Source organism: Carcharhinus amblyrhynchos, chromosome 10 (genome assembly GCF_965287045.1).
Source record: "Carcharhinus amblyrhynchos chromosome 10, sCarAmb.v2.hapA, whole genome shotgun sequence".
In the NCBI taxonomy this organism is placed as follows: Eukaryota; Metazoa; Chordata; class Chondrichthyes; order Carcharhiniformes; family Carcharhinidae; genus Carcharhinus; species Carcharhinus amblyrhynchos.
In genome coordinates, this window is record NC_137333.1 from 105,724,360 (window position 1) to 105,738,639 (window position 14,280).

The following is a 14,280-nucleotide window of genomic DNA, read 5'->3' on the forward strand; positions in this document are numbered from 1 at the left end:
TGAAGAAGTTCAAAACCGCAGTGATTTCAATGGCTACTGGCATGGCATGGCATGAGTGTTGTGAGGTCTCTGGTGATGAGGGCACAAGCTTTTTTGGCCATTTCCCTGGAGAGTCCCAGTCTCCCGTGGCATTTGTTCTCAGCCATCTCAAGGTAGCTCCTTTTTTGACAGCAGATTCCAGTGGAATGTGGAGTCTGTGTGTCAGTTTTAATATACCTTTAAGGGATAGCAATGTGACATCATTAGAAAGAATGCAAGTCATGCAACCCAGTTTTAGTCTCACTTTTGCCTGTGAGCAGAACACATCACAGCTCAGATGCCTTCAAGCTTTCTATCCATACATATCAGTTCTTGTCTAGTCTTAATATATGAACCTCTGCTTACCCAATGGTGATTCGTGCCTTTATACAATTATCACTATGTGCCATGGTGTTCAGCAGTGGTCACACAGCCTGGCAACAAGATTAAGTGCAGGTATGACATGGAATCTCCTTAGATCGTGCTACATGGCATGAGACAATCCTCCAAGTGGGCAAAAAGGGGACAGAAGATTGCTTTTTCGGATAAGTCAAAGAGAATCCAAAGAACTTCTATAAATACATAATGGGGAAAAGAATAACTAGGAAGAGAATAAAGCCTCCTATGTACGGATCTACAAGAGATGGGTGAGATCCTAAATGGATATTTCTCATCAGCATTTACTGTTGAGAAATGCATGGATGTTAGGGAACTTGGGGAAATAAATAGTGATGTGTTGAGGAGTGTACATATTATAACGGAGGTGTACTCGAAGTCCTAAAACGCAAAAAGGTAAATAAATCTGCAGGACCTGATGAAGTGTATTCCAGGATGTTGTGGGAAGCTAGGGAGGAAATTGCAGGTTCCCGAGCAGAGATATTTGAATCATTGACAGCCACAGATGAGGTGCCTGAAGATTGAAGGGTGGGAAACGTTTAAGAAAGGCTGCAAGGAAAAGCCTGGCAATGCAGACCAGTGAGCCTAACATCTGTAGTGGGTAAGTTGTTAGAAGGTATCGTGAGAGACAGGACCCCCAGGCATCTAGAGATGCAAGGACTGATTAGGGACAGTCAGCATAGCTTTGTGAGTGGAAAATCACATCTCACAAATTTGATTTGAGTTTTTTGAAGGGGTAACCAAGAAGGTAGATGAGGACAGTGCAGTCGATGTTGTCTACATGGACTTTAGCAAGGTCTTTGACATGGTACCGCATGGTAGGTTGTTGCACAAGGTTGTTGTACGGGCCAAACGTGGGCATTTGGGACTAGCTTAATGGTAAAAAGTGGGTGGCATGGACAAGTTGGACTGAAGGACCTGTTTCTATGCTGTAAATCTCAATGACTCTACGACTCCATGTTTTGGTCAGAACGCAATGAGTTTGTAGTGTCGGAGAGTGTTAAAATCGAAATGTGGTGATTGCATATAAATGCTGTGAAGACACAATGTTAGTAAACAGATGGGTCCCTTGTGAGATTACAGTGCTGAGCCTGTCAGTTCCATGAGTGTGTTGAGAAGAACAGCAGCCGAGTTACCTTAATTGAGACAGGTAAGTGACCAGGGTGTAGGACAAATCGTTAGCAAGACAGAGTCAAACAAAATTATAAAATCGGACCAGAAAAAGTAACGATCAACACAGGGTGATCTTAAAAGGTGTCTGGGTCGCTTTAATTTCTTGTCCCCATACATTCCCAATTTCGCTCAGAAATCTTCAAAACTAAGGAATCGTTGAGAAAGAGCATAACTTTCTTGTGGCACAAAGACCACCAATACTTCCTCGAAGCACTGATGCAGTTATCAGAAACACCAATATTGCAATATTTCAATTCCAGAGAGACAATCATCCAGGAGAATAGATGCCTGATAGAAAGACGTGGGAGCATGCATTCAACAAAAATACAAACAAACTGTACTTGCTTCCAATTCTCTGTTTGTAATGTAATCCAACCACTCCAATATTGAGTGGGAAACATTAGCCTTAGTGTTTGGAATCATGTATTTTCATACCCATCTATTTGGCAAATGATTTGTGGTAAAAACCAACCATAAGTCACTGGAAATGATTTGGTGAAAACCATTAATCAGCACACCACCAAGATTGCAACATCTCTTGACAAAGATTCAAAGTTATGACTGAGATTCAGCACAAGCCAGGTAACCTGAGGATCAGATTGGATACATTTAGCAGATTGCTTAACTCAGCTAAAGCAGAAGATATATCCATAGACCTACAAGTTAACCATGTTCTCCAATGCAAATACCAGCAGCTACAAGAAGAAATGGCAGAAGAGTCTACACCACAGAAACCGTGGAAAACCATCACTGAAGGATGGCCGAATACAATTCAGCATGTCCACAGGCACATGAGACTATTTTGGGCTTACTGGACAAGCTAGACATCTCCCAATGACTCACTGTAAAGACAGGCAAGGTGATTATGTTGGAATCTTTGTGGCGGGAATATTCTTCAACAACTTCATCTCTCTCACATGGACACTGATTGGATGGGAAGTCTCGCTGCCGAGACAATCCACTGGCCAGGTACGAACAATGACATTGAACTTGTCATCTGAGCATATGCCAAATCAGCACAAGAAATACTCATTCCATACGAAATTCTTATCTGCCCTTTATTCAAAATCGCATCCAATTTCTTTCCTGTCCATGGCACTGATTTCATTGTCAAATACATACCAAGTACCCCATTATTTGACAATTGCACAATACATAATTGTACAAGCATAATTGCTGCACACACTAAATGCTATTTTCAGTTTACTTGGTGTGCCCAGAGAGATGATTATGGAGAACAGTCTGCAATTTTAGAATGTATATGAGAAGTGGAATATCATCACATGACTTATTATTATTACTAATGGGCTATCTATACAAATAATTCAGGAAGGTGAAATCCCGAATTCTAAATGTAGACAGACCAAGCAAGATCTACACATTGCATCGTTACATCTGAGATCGACATCTTCAGGTTCAACTACTTGGCACAGTGGTTAGCACTGCTATCTCACAGCGTCAGGGACCCACATTTGATTCCAGTTGTGAGTGATTGTCTGTGTAGAGTTTGTATGTTCTCTTCGTGTCTGCATGGTTTCCTCCAGGTGCTTCGGTTTCCTCCCACACTCCAAAGATGTGCAGGTTAGGTTGATTGGCCATGCTAAATTGCCCCTCATTGCGTGGGTCAAGGGGATAGGGCCTGGATAGGAGATTGGAGAATCAGTACAGACTCAATGAGCTGAATTACTACAGTGCAGAAGGAAGCCATTCTGTGATTCTGTTTCACCACTGGCAGATCTCATGTTTAGCAGACCAGGGTGCACCAATTTACCACTCTATTCTCTCAGAAATTAGAAAGCAACTTCCAAATCTGCAAGAGAAAATTGCTAATGTGCATACTAAAAATGCAGGTTTAGAAGTGCCAAGTTTACAGTTGGGACAACAAGTTCACATCCAGGATTCTCCAGAAGATACATGGCAACCTGTCGATGTGATGGGGATTTGTTCAGAACCAAGATCCGATGAAGTCATGACATACAAAGGCACAATGGAGAGACGTAATCGAGGACAAATGAAATCCATTCCAGCTCCTCAGTTACAGTGAAATCCGACTGGATCAAGGACTAGATCACAAATGGAACCTGGAACAACATCCAAGAATGACAAGCCGGTAGATCACTGAGTCATTAAAGAAACCTCCTGATAGGGTTCCCGTTATAAGTCTGGGTGCACCAGCAGATTATCTCAGTGTTTTAGAGACTCAGAGATTCATCAATTCTAAACATTTATGTAATGGCAACTAGATGTGAATATGTATTGTAAATTGTTATGTTTTGTAATGGTGGGGGGTGGTGCCTTCATACCATTACCAAAACTTGACATACAAACATAGAAAGTAGGAGTTGGCCATTCAGCCCTCTGAGTCTGCTGTGCCATTCAGTATCATCATGATGATCATCCTATTCTACAGCCTGATCCTGCCTGCCCATGCCCTCCCCATATCCCTTGATCCCCCACACCCATACAGGGATCTCTAACTTGTTCTTGAAAACATTTTTGGCCTCAACTACTTTCTGTGGCAGCATATTCCACAGGCCCACCACTCTCCAGGTGAAGAGATTTCCCCTCAATTCAGTCCTAACAGGTTTACCCCACGTCTTCAGATTATGACCCCTGCATTCACCTAGTCTGCCCAGATAATTCATGAAGCCCAGGCAACGCCATCAAAACCAAAATATGTCTTTTAAAGAGTTCTGATTGAGCTCTTTAGCAAACATATTTACATGATTAATGGATCAGGTGACATCTCAAGGTTGCCACTGCCCATGCCAGTGAAACCTGCTGGCATATGGAACAGCATCAGGTAGGGCAGACACATAGGGAGGAAAGAACAAAGCAAATGGTCTGTGCCAGGATGGAAGGTGGGAGAGATCACATGACAAAAGAGATGATTGTAGGAGGCAAAAAGCGATGACAGTGGGACAAGAAACGAAGATGTCGCTAGAAAAGGTGTAAATGGAACGCCTGGGCCTCTAGTTTACTAATGCAGTTCTTCTTCTTTGGCTATCACTCAATAATGAATACGATTGTCCAGCTATGAAACTCTGTATTACTGGTGTGACAATAATATGCTTTTAAAAAACATATTTTAGTTATGTTTCTGTGCTGCATGTATTTAGTAGTCTCTTCCATTTTATCAGAGCCATTTTGTTTGTATGTAGAAGCATTCTACTGTTACTGAAGCAACATAATTGATGCAGTGTTTGTTTTAATCTGACCTAATGCAGAGTTCTGTTGGTTTATATTTTCCCCTGGGATTGCAGAGTAAGGCTTTATTAGGTTGATTGACAGGTATGGTCATATGACTGGATACAGCTCAGCTTACACAGAGAACTCAAGCTCAGTCTGATTTTTGCAAGAAGAAGAAATACACAATCTCCACCACAGCCCCAGGTAGGATAAATAGGTCTCAAATTTGCTCCAGCTGGAATGGGGATTGAACCCTGTGCTGTTGGCACCAATATGATCCACAAATGACTGTCCAGCCAACTGAATTAATTGGCCCCTCCAAGGAGTTCTGAGTTACTGTGGGAACTCATACTTTTAGATGCATGCTACAGTCTGATGCTGTGGATAGTGATAGAGGCTCCATTTCCTTCCCATTGTCTGGCTGATAGGAATCTCTCCTGCTCTTCCCACCTGTCACTGGCATGTGTTTGAAAGATTTGCAGGTTGATACTCAACCTGTTTGGCCACCTGATCAACACACCTTGTTTGGCCATCAAGTCCTGAACTTGAGACAGAGCTTCTGGCTCAGAGGCAAAGGCACTATCCACAATGCTACAGACCTCAGATTCTTCCTTTCTCTATCTTTACTAAAAACTTCAATAAGTATTCAATCAGCTTTCTTTTTAAGGCAGGTCTCAGATATCATCACTATTGCTGGAATCCTACCGCCCCACCCGCCACGGAATTGGAGCGGGTGAGGAGTGGACAACGGAAATGTCCATTGACCTCGGCGGGAATTTCCAATCTCACTTGAGTGAGGTCATAAAATCCTGCCTTATGTCATTCTCGTGTAATTACTTGTACCTGCAGCTCATAGGCCTTGCTAACATGCTTTGTAGATTTATGCACACATTCTCCAAATCACCTCAAACATCTTTGTGTTCTCTATGATCCCATCTATTCTGTATCTATTTCTATGTATGTATCTATTTCTAATGAGGAAAATGAACAGGAAGGCAGCTGAAAATATGAAGTTGTGTTTTTGTTAAGATTTAGATAGACACATCACCCGATAAAGTTTCCAGATTCCTGAAGGAATAATCCACAACTGGACCATACAAGATGGAATCGAAATCTTTTGTATTAATGGACCTGTGGGAATAAAGTGTGAAGAAATTACTGGTTACAGTACAAATAAAGAGGTAGGAGGGTAGAGGGAGGAGAAAGGGAGATCATTGCATTTATGTAAGCAGGGCAGATGGATATGACCTCTATATTTTATTTCATGGTATTATCCACCTTTGTGGGTGATATTTTTGTATTTTTCTATGGGATGTGGACGCTGCTGATAAGGCCAGCGATACTTTCCCACCCCTAATTGTCTTTGAACTGAGAGTCTCACTCGGTCAATTCATAAGGCAGTTAAGAGTCAACATGGAGTAACATGTAGGCCAGATAAGGTTACGACAGATTTCCTTCCTGTAAGGACACCATTGAATGAATTTCTACAGCAATCGATAATCGTTTCATGGTCATCATTTCTAAGACCAGCTTGCCACTAAAGGTAAAGTCAACATAGTCCCAGATGACCACAGGCTTTGAGGGAAAGAGCTGACTGCAAATGATTTAACCTGAGGATTATCACATCTCAGGCTAGGGGTAAAGTTGAGAAAGTAGGTCCTTCACGAAAACCTCAGCTAGTATGGGAATTGAACCCAATCTGTTGGCATTGCTCCGCATAACTAACCAGCCATCTAACCAACTGAGCTAAATCAATTTACTGATTTAAAATTTCACCATTGTCATAGTGGGCTTTGAATCCATGTGCCAACAGCATTAGTCTAGCTTTTTGGATTCCTAGTCCAGGGATAAATTTTATTCCAGCATCTCTATTCTAACATGATCTCCAGTACTTTATATTTCTCTCCCTCTAGTTTCCAGGTTATTTCTTGTTCCCTCAGATTGCACTGCACCTTCCTGCCTTCAGCCAATCCCAAATTTGTCTTTCTCTCATGTATCCCAATTTCTCACTCTCTCACGCAAAAAATCAGGAACAACAGACTTTCCAGACAATTTTGATCCACTCCAATGAATTGAAATTGTTGTATAACTAACAAGGTGAGTAGCAGAGTGCAGACATTGATTTGATTTACTATTATCACATGTATTAGTATACAGTGAAAAGTACTGTTTCTTGCACACTATACAAAGCATACTGTTTATAGAGAAGAACATTGTTGATGAGTACAAGCCAGAGTGCCAAGGAAAACACACATGAAAAATGGTACTAGCTGAAATGATCCTTCAGAGAGCAAGCACAGCTATGATGGGCTGAAAGGCCTCCTTCGTGCTGTAACCATTCTATGAATATATGCAGTTGGCATGGATTGATTCTCACAGGATGTCAGAAGCTGCACTCAGGAGACCTATCGCCCATCTGGGAGACTCCTATCATTGTCGCAAGCGTAAGAACTGTTGATTTCAAAATTGGACTCACAACACCAGGTTAAAGTCCTACAGGTTCATTTGGTAGCAAATGCCACTTTTGCTACCAAATGAACCTGTTGGACTTTAACCTGATGTTGTGAGACTGCTTACTACGTTTACCCCAGTCCAACGCTGGCATCTCCACATCATGATTTCAAAAATGTCATTTTTGCTCTCAAATCCTTCCATGGCCTCATTCTGCCCCATCACTGTAATCTCCTCCAACCCCACAACTCTCAAAGGATTCCAACTTCTTGAGGGTCCCCAACATGGTTGCACAGTGGTTAGCACTGTTGCCTCATGGCACCAGGGACCCCTGTTTGATTCCCAGATTGGATGACTGTCTGTGCATTCTCTCTGTGTCTGCACTGGTTTCCTCTGGGTGCTCCAGTTTCTTCCCAAAAGACATGCTGGTTAGGTGCATTGGCCATGCTAAATTCTCCCTCTCCGAGCAGGTGCCGGAGTGTGGCGACTAGGGATTTTTACAGCAACTTCACTGCAGTGTTAATGTAAGACTACTTGTGACACTAATAAATAAACTTAAACTTTGGCAGTCCTGCTTTTAATTGGTGAAATTAATGTTGAGTCCAGAATTCTGTAAGATATCTAACTGAAACATGAATGTTGTTCTTCAGTGTTTCACACTGGGACACTCTCAGGAGCTTCACCTGCCTGCACCGGCATCATGGCGTTGCCAGGGGCAACGGGGGGAACCTGGGCGCGCGATGCCCGCTGGGCGTTGTAGTCCTGTCCGCGGTGCCGCCCAGCCACGGATTCTGGGAAAGAACTACAACCCCCAACCGGCTGTGCGAAACACTTGGTTAAAAAAATCGCCGTATTCTCCGTGCACCGCTTTTACTTCACAAAGGAAATTAAAAGTGAGTCGACAAACCCCAGGAGGCGCTCACCCAGTGATATTCCGTGAAGTTGAGGGATTTTCAGGTTCCTCAATGAGGTTCTCAACCCAGCTCACGACATCTGGAGACACCATTTTCGATTCCATGGCCACTTTCTCTGTATTAACTTTCCCAATTCCCAATCCCAATCCCCGCCCCTTTGCGTTTTATGTCATCACGCTGTCCTCCAACCGGCCTCACAACACCAGGTTAGTACCCGGATGTTGATGACGTCCCCGGGCGGTTGGGAGCGTGAGGGAAGCAGCGGCGCGCGCAGTCTGAGTGCCCGGATGTCCGGGGGGCGGGGCCCGGCTCGACAACCCGGATGTTGGGATCACGTGACGCGATCTGGGCCAATGGTGGCGCAGCGCGGGGAGGCGGGGCTGGGATTTGAAAAGCCGCTGAGGCCGCTCGGAGACAGAGTGTGGAGGCCGCAAAAAAATAGAGGCCGAGGATCTGCGGCCTAGTCTTAGTCCGGTCCGGGCTGCCCGCTCGGTAAGAGGCATTGACGAATTACTCTTGCGGTGAAGTGAGGGGTTAAGATTGTAGGGGGGAGGAGATTATTCAGACCAAAACCTGCCCCACTGAGGCCTCACTATTTACAGTGACAGCAGCGGGAGAAGGCCATTCGGCCCACCCTGTCTGTGTTGGCTCTCTAAAGCAGCAGTTCATCTTGCCCACTTTATCCCCGTATATTCTTTCTTTTTCGGATAATTATCCAATTTGTTTTTGAATGCCTGGATTGATCCTGTCTCCACCACACTCTCAGACAGTACATTCCAGATCCAAACCACTCGCTGTGTGAATGTGTCACCACCACACTCTCAGACAGTACATGCCAGATCCTAACCACTTACTGTGTGAAATGTTTCTTCTCATGTCTCCATTGCAGGTGCTGGAGTGTGGTGGCTAGGGGTTTTTTACAGCAATTTCATTGTGGTGTTAATGTAAGCCTACTTGTGCAACCATCCTACTTGTACAGGCCTCATCTTTCCCAGAATCGTCCCAATGCCTCAGGAATCCAAATCCCTCCCTCCTATGCTGACACTCCAGCCATGCATTCATCTGGTCAAACCTCCTATTCCTGATCTTGCCAGCACTGGGAGTAATCCTGCAATTACTACTGTCGAGGTCCTGCTTTTTAATTTATTTCCTAGTTCCCTATATTTTGCTTTTCAGGATTTCATCCCTTTTCTTGCCCATGTCATTGATACTGATGCATGTGATGAGGGAATATTGGTGATCATGGGTGATTTTTTAATCTGCATGTAGATTGGACAAATCAAATTAGCCACCATGCCGTAGAGGGGAAATTCCTGGAGTGTATACGGGATGGTTTGCTTGAACAATGTGTGGAGGAACCAACTCCTAGAGAGAAGGCTATCTTAGACTGTGTACTGTGTAATGAGAAGAGAATAATTGCCAATCTAGCTCTGTGAGACCCCTTGGGAGGTGAGCGACCATAACATGATAGAGTTTTGTTTTAATCAAGATGGAGGGTAAAGTAGTTGATTCAGGGATTAGGGTGCTGAATCTTAATAAAGGAATCTAAGAAATAGTGAATGCATTGGTGGGCATCTTCCAGGATTCTGTAGACTCTGGAATGGTCCCTGCAGATTGGAGGGTAGCTAATGTCACTCCAGTATTCAAAAAGGGTGAGGTGAGTGGATCTAATCAATAGCAGATGCAGAATAATTTGGATAAATGTGACGTTATACACTTTGGAAGCAAAAACAAGAAGCTGATTACTACCTCAATGTCTGTAAATTAGGAGAGGGAAGGTGCAGCTGGATGTCCTTGTGCGCAAGTTGCTGAAGGTAAGCGTGCAGCAGAGGGTAAAGAAAGTATATTGGCCTTCGTTGTGAGGGGTTTTGAGTACAGAAGCATGTGTTGTTGCAACTATACAGGGCCTTGGTGAGGCCACACCTAGAATACTGTGTGCAGATTTGATCTCCTTTTCTGGGGAAGGATGTTATTGCTCTCGAGGGAGTGCAGTGAAGGTTTACCAGGCTGATTCCAGGATGGTGGGACTGGTGTATGAGAAGAGGTTGACGAAGTTAGGATTGTTTTTGCTGGAGTTCAGATGAATGAGGGGGGGAATCCCATAGAGACTTAAAAAATTCTAACAGGTCTAGATAGGATAGATGCAGGTGAGGATGTTTCCAATGGTAGGGGAGTCTAGAACCAGGGGTCACAGTCTGAGGATTCAGGGTAAATCATTTAGGCCAGAGATGAGACATTTCTTCACCCAAAGAGCAGTGAGCCTGTGGAATTCATTACCACAGGAAGCAGTTGATGCCAAAACATTGAATGTATTCAAGAAGCAGCTGGATACAGCACTTGAGGTGAATGGAATCTAAGGTTATGGGGAAAAAGCAGGATTAGGCTATTGAGTTGGCTGATCAGGCATGATCGTAATGAATGGTGAAGCAGGCTTAAAGGGCCAAATAGCCTCCTCCTATCTTCTGTGTTTCTATGCATCACAACCTCTATCCACCCACCCCTTCAGAATGTCCTGTGCTTGTTCTCTTTATAGCAGCCTTCAAGTTAAACAAATACAAAAGCAGGGAAGTAACAATGGAGTTGTATAGAACTTTGGTGAGACCACAGCTGGAGTACTGTGTGCAGTTCTGGTCACCACATGATAGGAAGGATTTGATTGCACTGGAGGGTGCGCAGAGGAGATTCACCAGGATGCTGCCTCAGATGGAACATTTAATTTATGAAGAGAGGTTGGACAGACTTGGGTTGTTTTCTCTGGAGCAGAGAAGACTGAGGGGTGACCTGATTGACATGTTAAAGATTGAGGGGCATAGATAGGGAGCAGCTGTTCTCCTTAGTTGCAGGGTCAGTTACAAGTGGACACAAGTTAAAAGTGAGGGGTGGGAGGTTTAGCGGGGGATGAGGAAAAACCTTTTTTACTCAGAGGGTGGTGGAAGTGGGATGCCTCTCATCCTTTAAAACATACCTGGATGAGTACTTGGCACACCATAATATTAAGGCTCTGGGCCAAGTGCTAGCAAGTGGGACTAGGTGGCCAGGTCAGGGAATTTCATGCATTGATGCAGACTCGATGGGCTGAAGGGCCTGTTCTGCAATCGTATTCTGTGATTCTGTAAACCTTGTGTGGAAAAAAAAATATCTGTGAAGAGCTAGATGTTAAAGTAAGTCTAGAAATATTGCACTGTGATTTTATTGATATGACATGAAACATCTGAAGTTTAAAATCAATGTCTAACAAGCATTTCTGAAAGAAAAATAAGAAGCTTGCTTTTCCATTTTAATATTGAATTGAGTTTTAAAAATAAAATGCTGAAAATCAATTCTGAGAATTCAGAAAAGGCTGAACGTTGGAGTTAGAAATTGAATGGAATGGTTGCTGTACAGGAAAATGAATAGGAGCCTCTGGTTAATGTGGTTGAAACTGTTTTCTTGTCATGAATCAGGTAAATTGATCTTGCGTTCAAACACAAACCATGGCATGTTATGCTGAAGGAATATAGGGCATATTTTCTTTAACCTTTATTTAGGCAGGTGAGTCAGCTGAGAACAAATCTCATTCACAACAACGACCTGGCTAACAGGCTATCATTGCAGCAACAGAAATAAGACAATATAATTAATTTAAACACTAAAAACAATAAAATACAGATCAGCAGTGAAAAAGAATCGACAGTTTAGCAAGTCCAACCAGGTATCCGCCAACAGAACCTTAACCCTCCAGCAAAAGGCACCACGATGATAAAGTTAACTAGTTTCAGCTTTAGTGTACCTGGTTCCAGAAATTAATTACCACTGAAGACAGTACTCACTCCTGGAGTTACCAATTTGATCTTTTAGAATAATATCTTAATTATAACGAATAGTAGTAGTAGTACTACTATCAAACTATACTCACCCAAACAGCTGTTTAGATTTCCTTAGGAGATGTGAACTTGAACAACACTCTTTCCGACAGTCTTTTAACCACCTGATTCTGCTCTTGGATTCACTTTTTAGTTATTCCTTTATCCTTATTCCTGAACTGTTATTTTGTTTAGTTATTTTAGTTTCAGCTATTTAAACATGATCCCCAATATCAGTTATTCACCGATCTATCAGCTTAGTGCTTTCCTATCACATCACTCTTGGATTTTTCAAACTGAGTGCGCTGTATGGTGACTATCACTCATGGGTCTGGTGCTCTCCACTCCCTGCAAGTAAATGAGGGGCTTGAGCATTGCACTTCCTTTATCCTGCACTCCCGGAATTTAAAACTTTCAATGTAGCTACGATGCATTCATGTTGCGAGCGAAAACCAGTATTCGTTGCAGAAAGGCTGTAAGCTGATATTGGGCAGGTGATTTACAATAGAGGTGACAGGAGTTGAATTTGATTACGTTGGGGCAGTGCAATCCAGACCCTTATTTAAGATCCTTAAGATAATTACATAGTGAAATAAAAACAAAAGTGTAGGAAGTATTCAACAGATTGAATTTCATCTTTGGCAGCACATTTGGTGTGTAGAACCAGAAGCAGCCGAGAATCCTGCTCCTGACCACATCCAATTTAAAATAGCAATATTATACTGGCTGTCACTTAAGTGGAAGCTGCTGCAATTTGTGGGCACCTTGTCCAGTGGTGGCCTGCTGCGAACTTCAAAAACAGTTTCCACAGGTTGCAAAAGAATGTGTGTGAGCCATGGCAGCAGCAGGAGGCCACAACAAATGGGAGGGGAGTTCAGGCGGCCAGCAAGCACCCCACTTCTCAGCTGAATCCCGCAGAACTCTGACACAGTGACAGCAAGGAGGGACTTTCTGAACTTGAGAGATGGGTAGGGAAGGCCACTCCACCTCACCAAGAAGACATCGACTGAGGTGACAGCAGAGGCCAGTGGATATTGTCAAATGTGTGGGTCTCATGTAGTCTCGAATTACACATGTCCTGTGTGTCCTATGACTGGAGGGATGCACCAGCAGCTTCTGATCCATTGGATAGACCAAGGGAGTTGTTAGCGTTCTCGAACCCCCCGGAAGTGTTTTGGGCTTGAGGAGCAGCATGATATGGTATTCGAGGTGAAGTTCTCAGCACACAAAGGAGCTCTGCGCTGACTTGCAGGGGAAATGGAACCACAACAATCTGCCACTGGTAGTGGTGGCCATGGTGGGATTGCCAAACCTGGTGATCCTCAGCAGCCATGCACCTGGAGAGTGAGTGCGGAGAAAGGTTGTCAGGCTGCAAAGAGACTGGTGAGTCTGAGGAAAGTAAGAGCCCATTGGTGTGAAGCGTGTGCCATTCAGGGTGAAGGTGATGATGGAGGCTCTGCTAACACTGAGAAACCGAAATGCGATTTAGGCCAATGATGTTGGACATCAAGCACTAAGGTGTCAACTTGCGTGATGTGACCAATCCCTCTGATCACTTCCCCTTACAGCAGCGTCAATAACCAGGGGACATGGATTTAAGTTGTGGGGCAGGAGGTTTACAGGAGATGTGAGGAAAAGCTTTTTCACCCAGAGGGTGGTGGGAATCTGGAACTCACTGCCTGAAAGGGTGGTACAGGCAGGAATCTTTACAGCTTTTAGGTTTTAAATGAGTGCTTTCAATGCCATAGCATCCAAGGCTATGGACTATGTGCTGGAAAATGGAATGATCATGGATGCATGATGGGCTGAAGGGCCTCTTTCCAGCCTATAAAACTCTATGAAATGTCCGTCAGAGCCAGTCAAAAGACAGATGACTCCAGAGACATTGGCAGATTCACTTGTGGCACAGCACGTCCTAAACGGATACATTCCTGCTGGTGGCAAGTACTGTCTTGGACAGGTTACAACAGTGAGGGCACTTCCTTCTCACATAGGTAGAAGATGGCAGTTGCAAGTACCCAGGTGCCAGCGATTGGAAGACTACTTGGGACAAGAGCCATGCTTGGCCTGAGACAGATGGTGAGCCTCTGGAGTTGCCCATATAAATGCTGGATGTCCAGTGGGGATGCACAGGCAAATCTGGCAGACATCCCTGATGCTCTGCATGCCATGATCTCAGGGCAATAATAATTAATCAGAGCAGATCTAGGTTGTATAAATTGGAGTATAAGCTTGGCTTATAAAATGATAGCTGATGAATGGGCTGTCTAAAGAAGAGGGCATGCGGGCAGAGTAAA

The 14,280-nt window shown here is 43.7% G+C and overlaps 2 protein-coding genes across 2 annotated transcripts in view; one reads left to right on the forward strand and one right to left on the reverse strand.

Annotated features, from left to right (window-relative positions):
• Window positions 1-8,260, reverse strand: part of lrrc51 (leucine rich repeat containing 51) — a 31,019-nt gene extending 22,759 nt beyond the window's left edge. The window contains exons 1-2 of the mRNA XM_080197722.1: window positions 8,151-8,260; window positions 5,825-5,907 (exon numbers count right to left, since the gene is read on the reverse strand). Coding sequence (XP_080053848.1) covers window positions 5,825-5,907; window positions 8,151-8,245 — 178 coding nt within the window. The 5' untranslated portion in view covers window positions 8,246-8,260. The remainder of the gene's footprint in view (window positions 1-5,824; window positions 5,908-8,150) is intronic.
• Window positions 8,261-8,508: 248 nt separating this feature from the next.
• The window catches only part of LOC145349245 (nuclear mitotic apparatus protein 1-like), a 108,483-nt gene continuing 102,711 nt past the window's right edge, over window positions 8,509-14,280 (forward strand). Inside the window, exon 1 of the mRNA XM_080197724.1 lies at window positions 8,509-8,633. The gene's annotated coding sequence lies outside the window, so the exon portion shown is untranslated. The remainder of the gene's footprint in view (window positions 8,634-14,280) is intronic.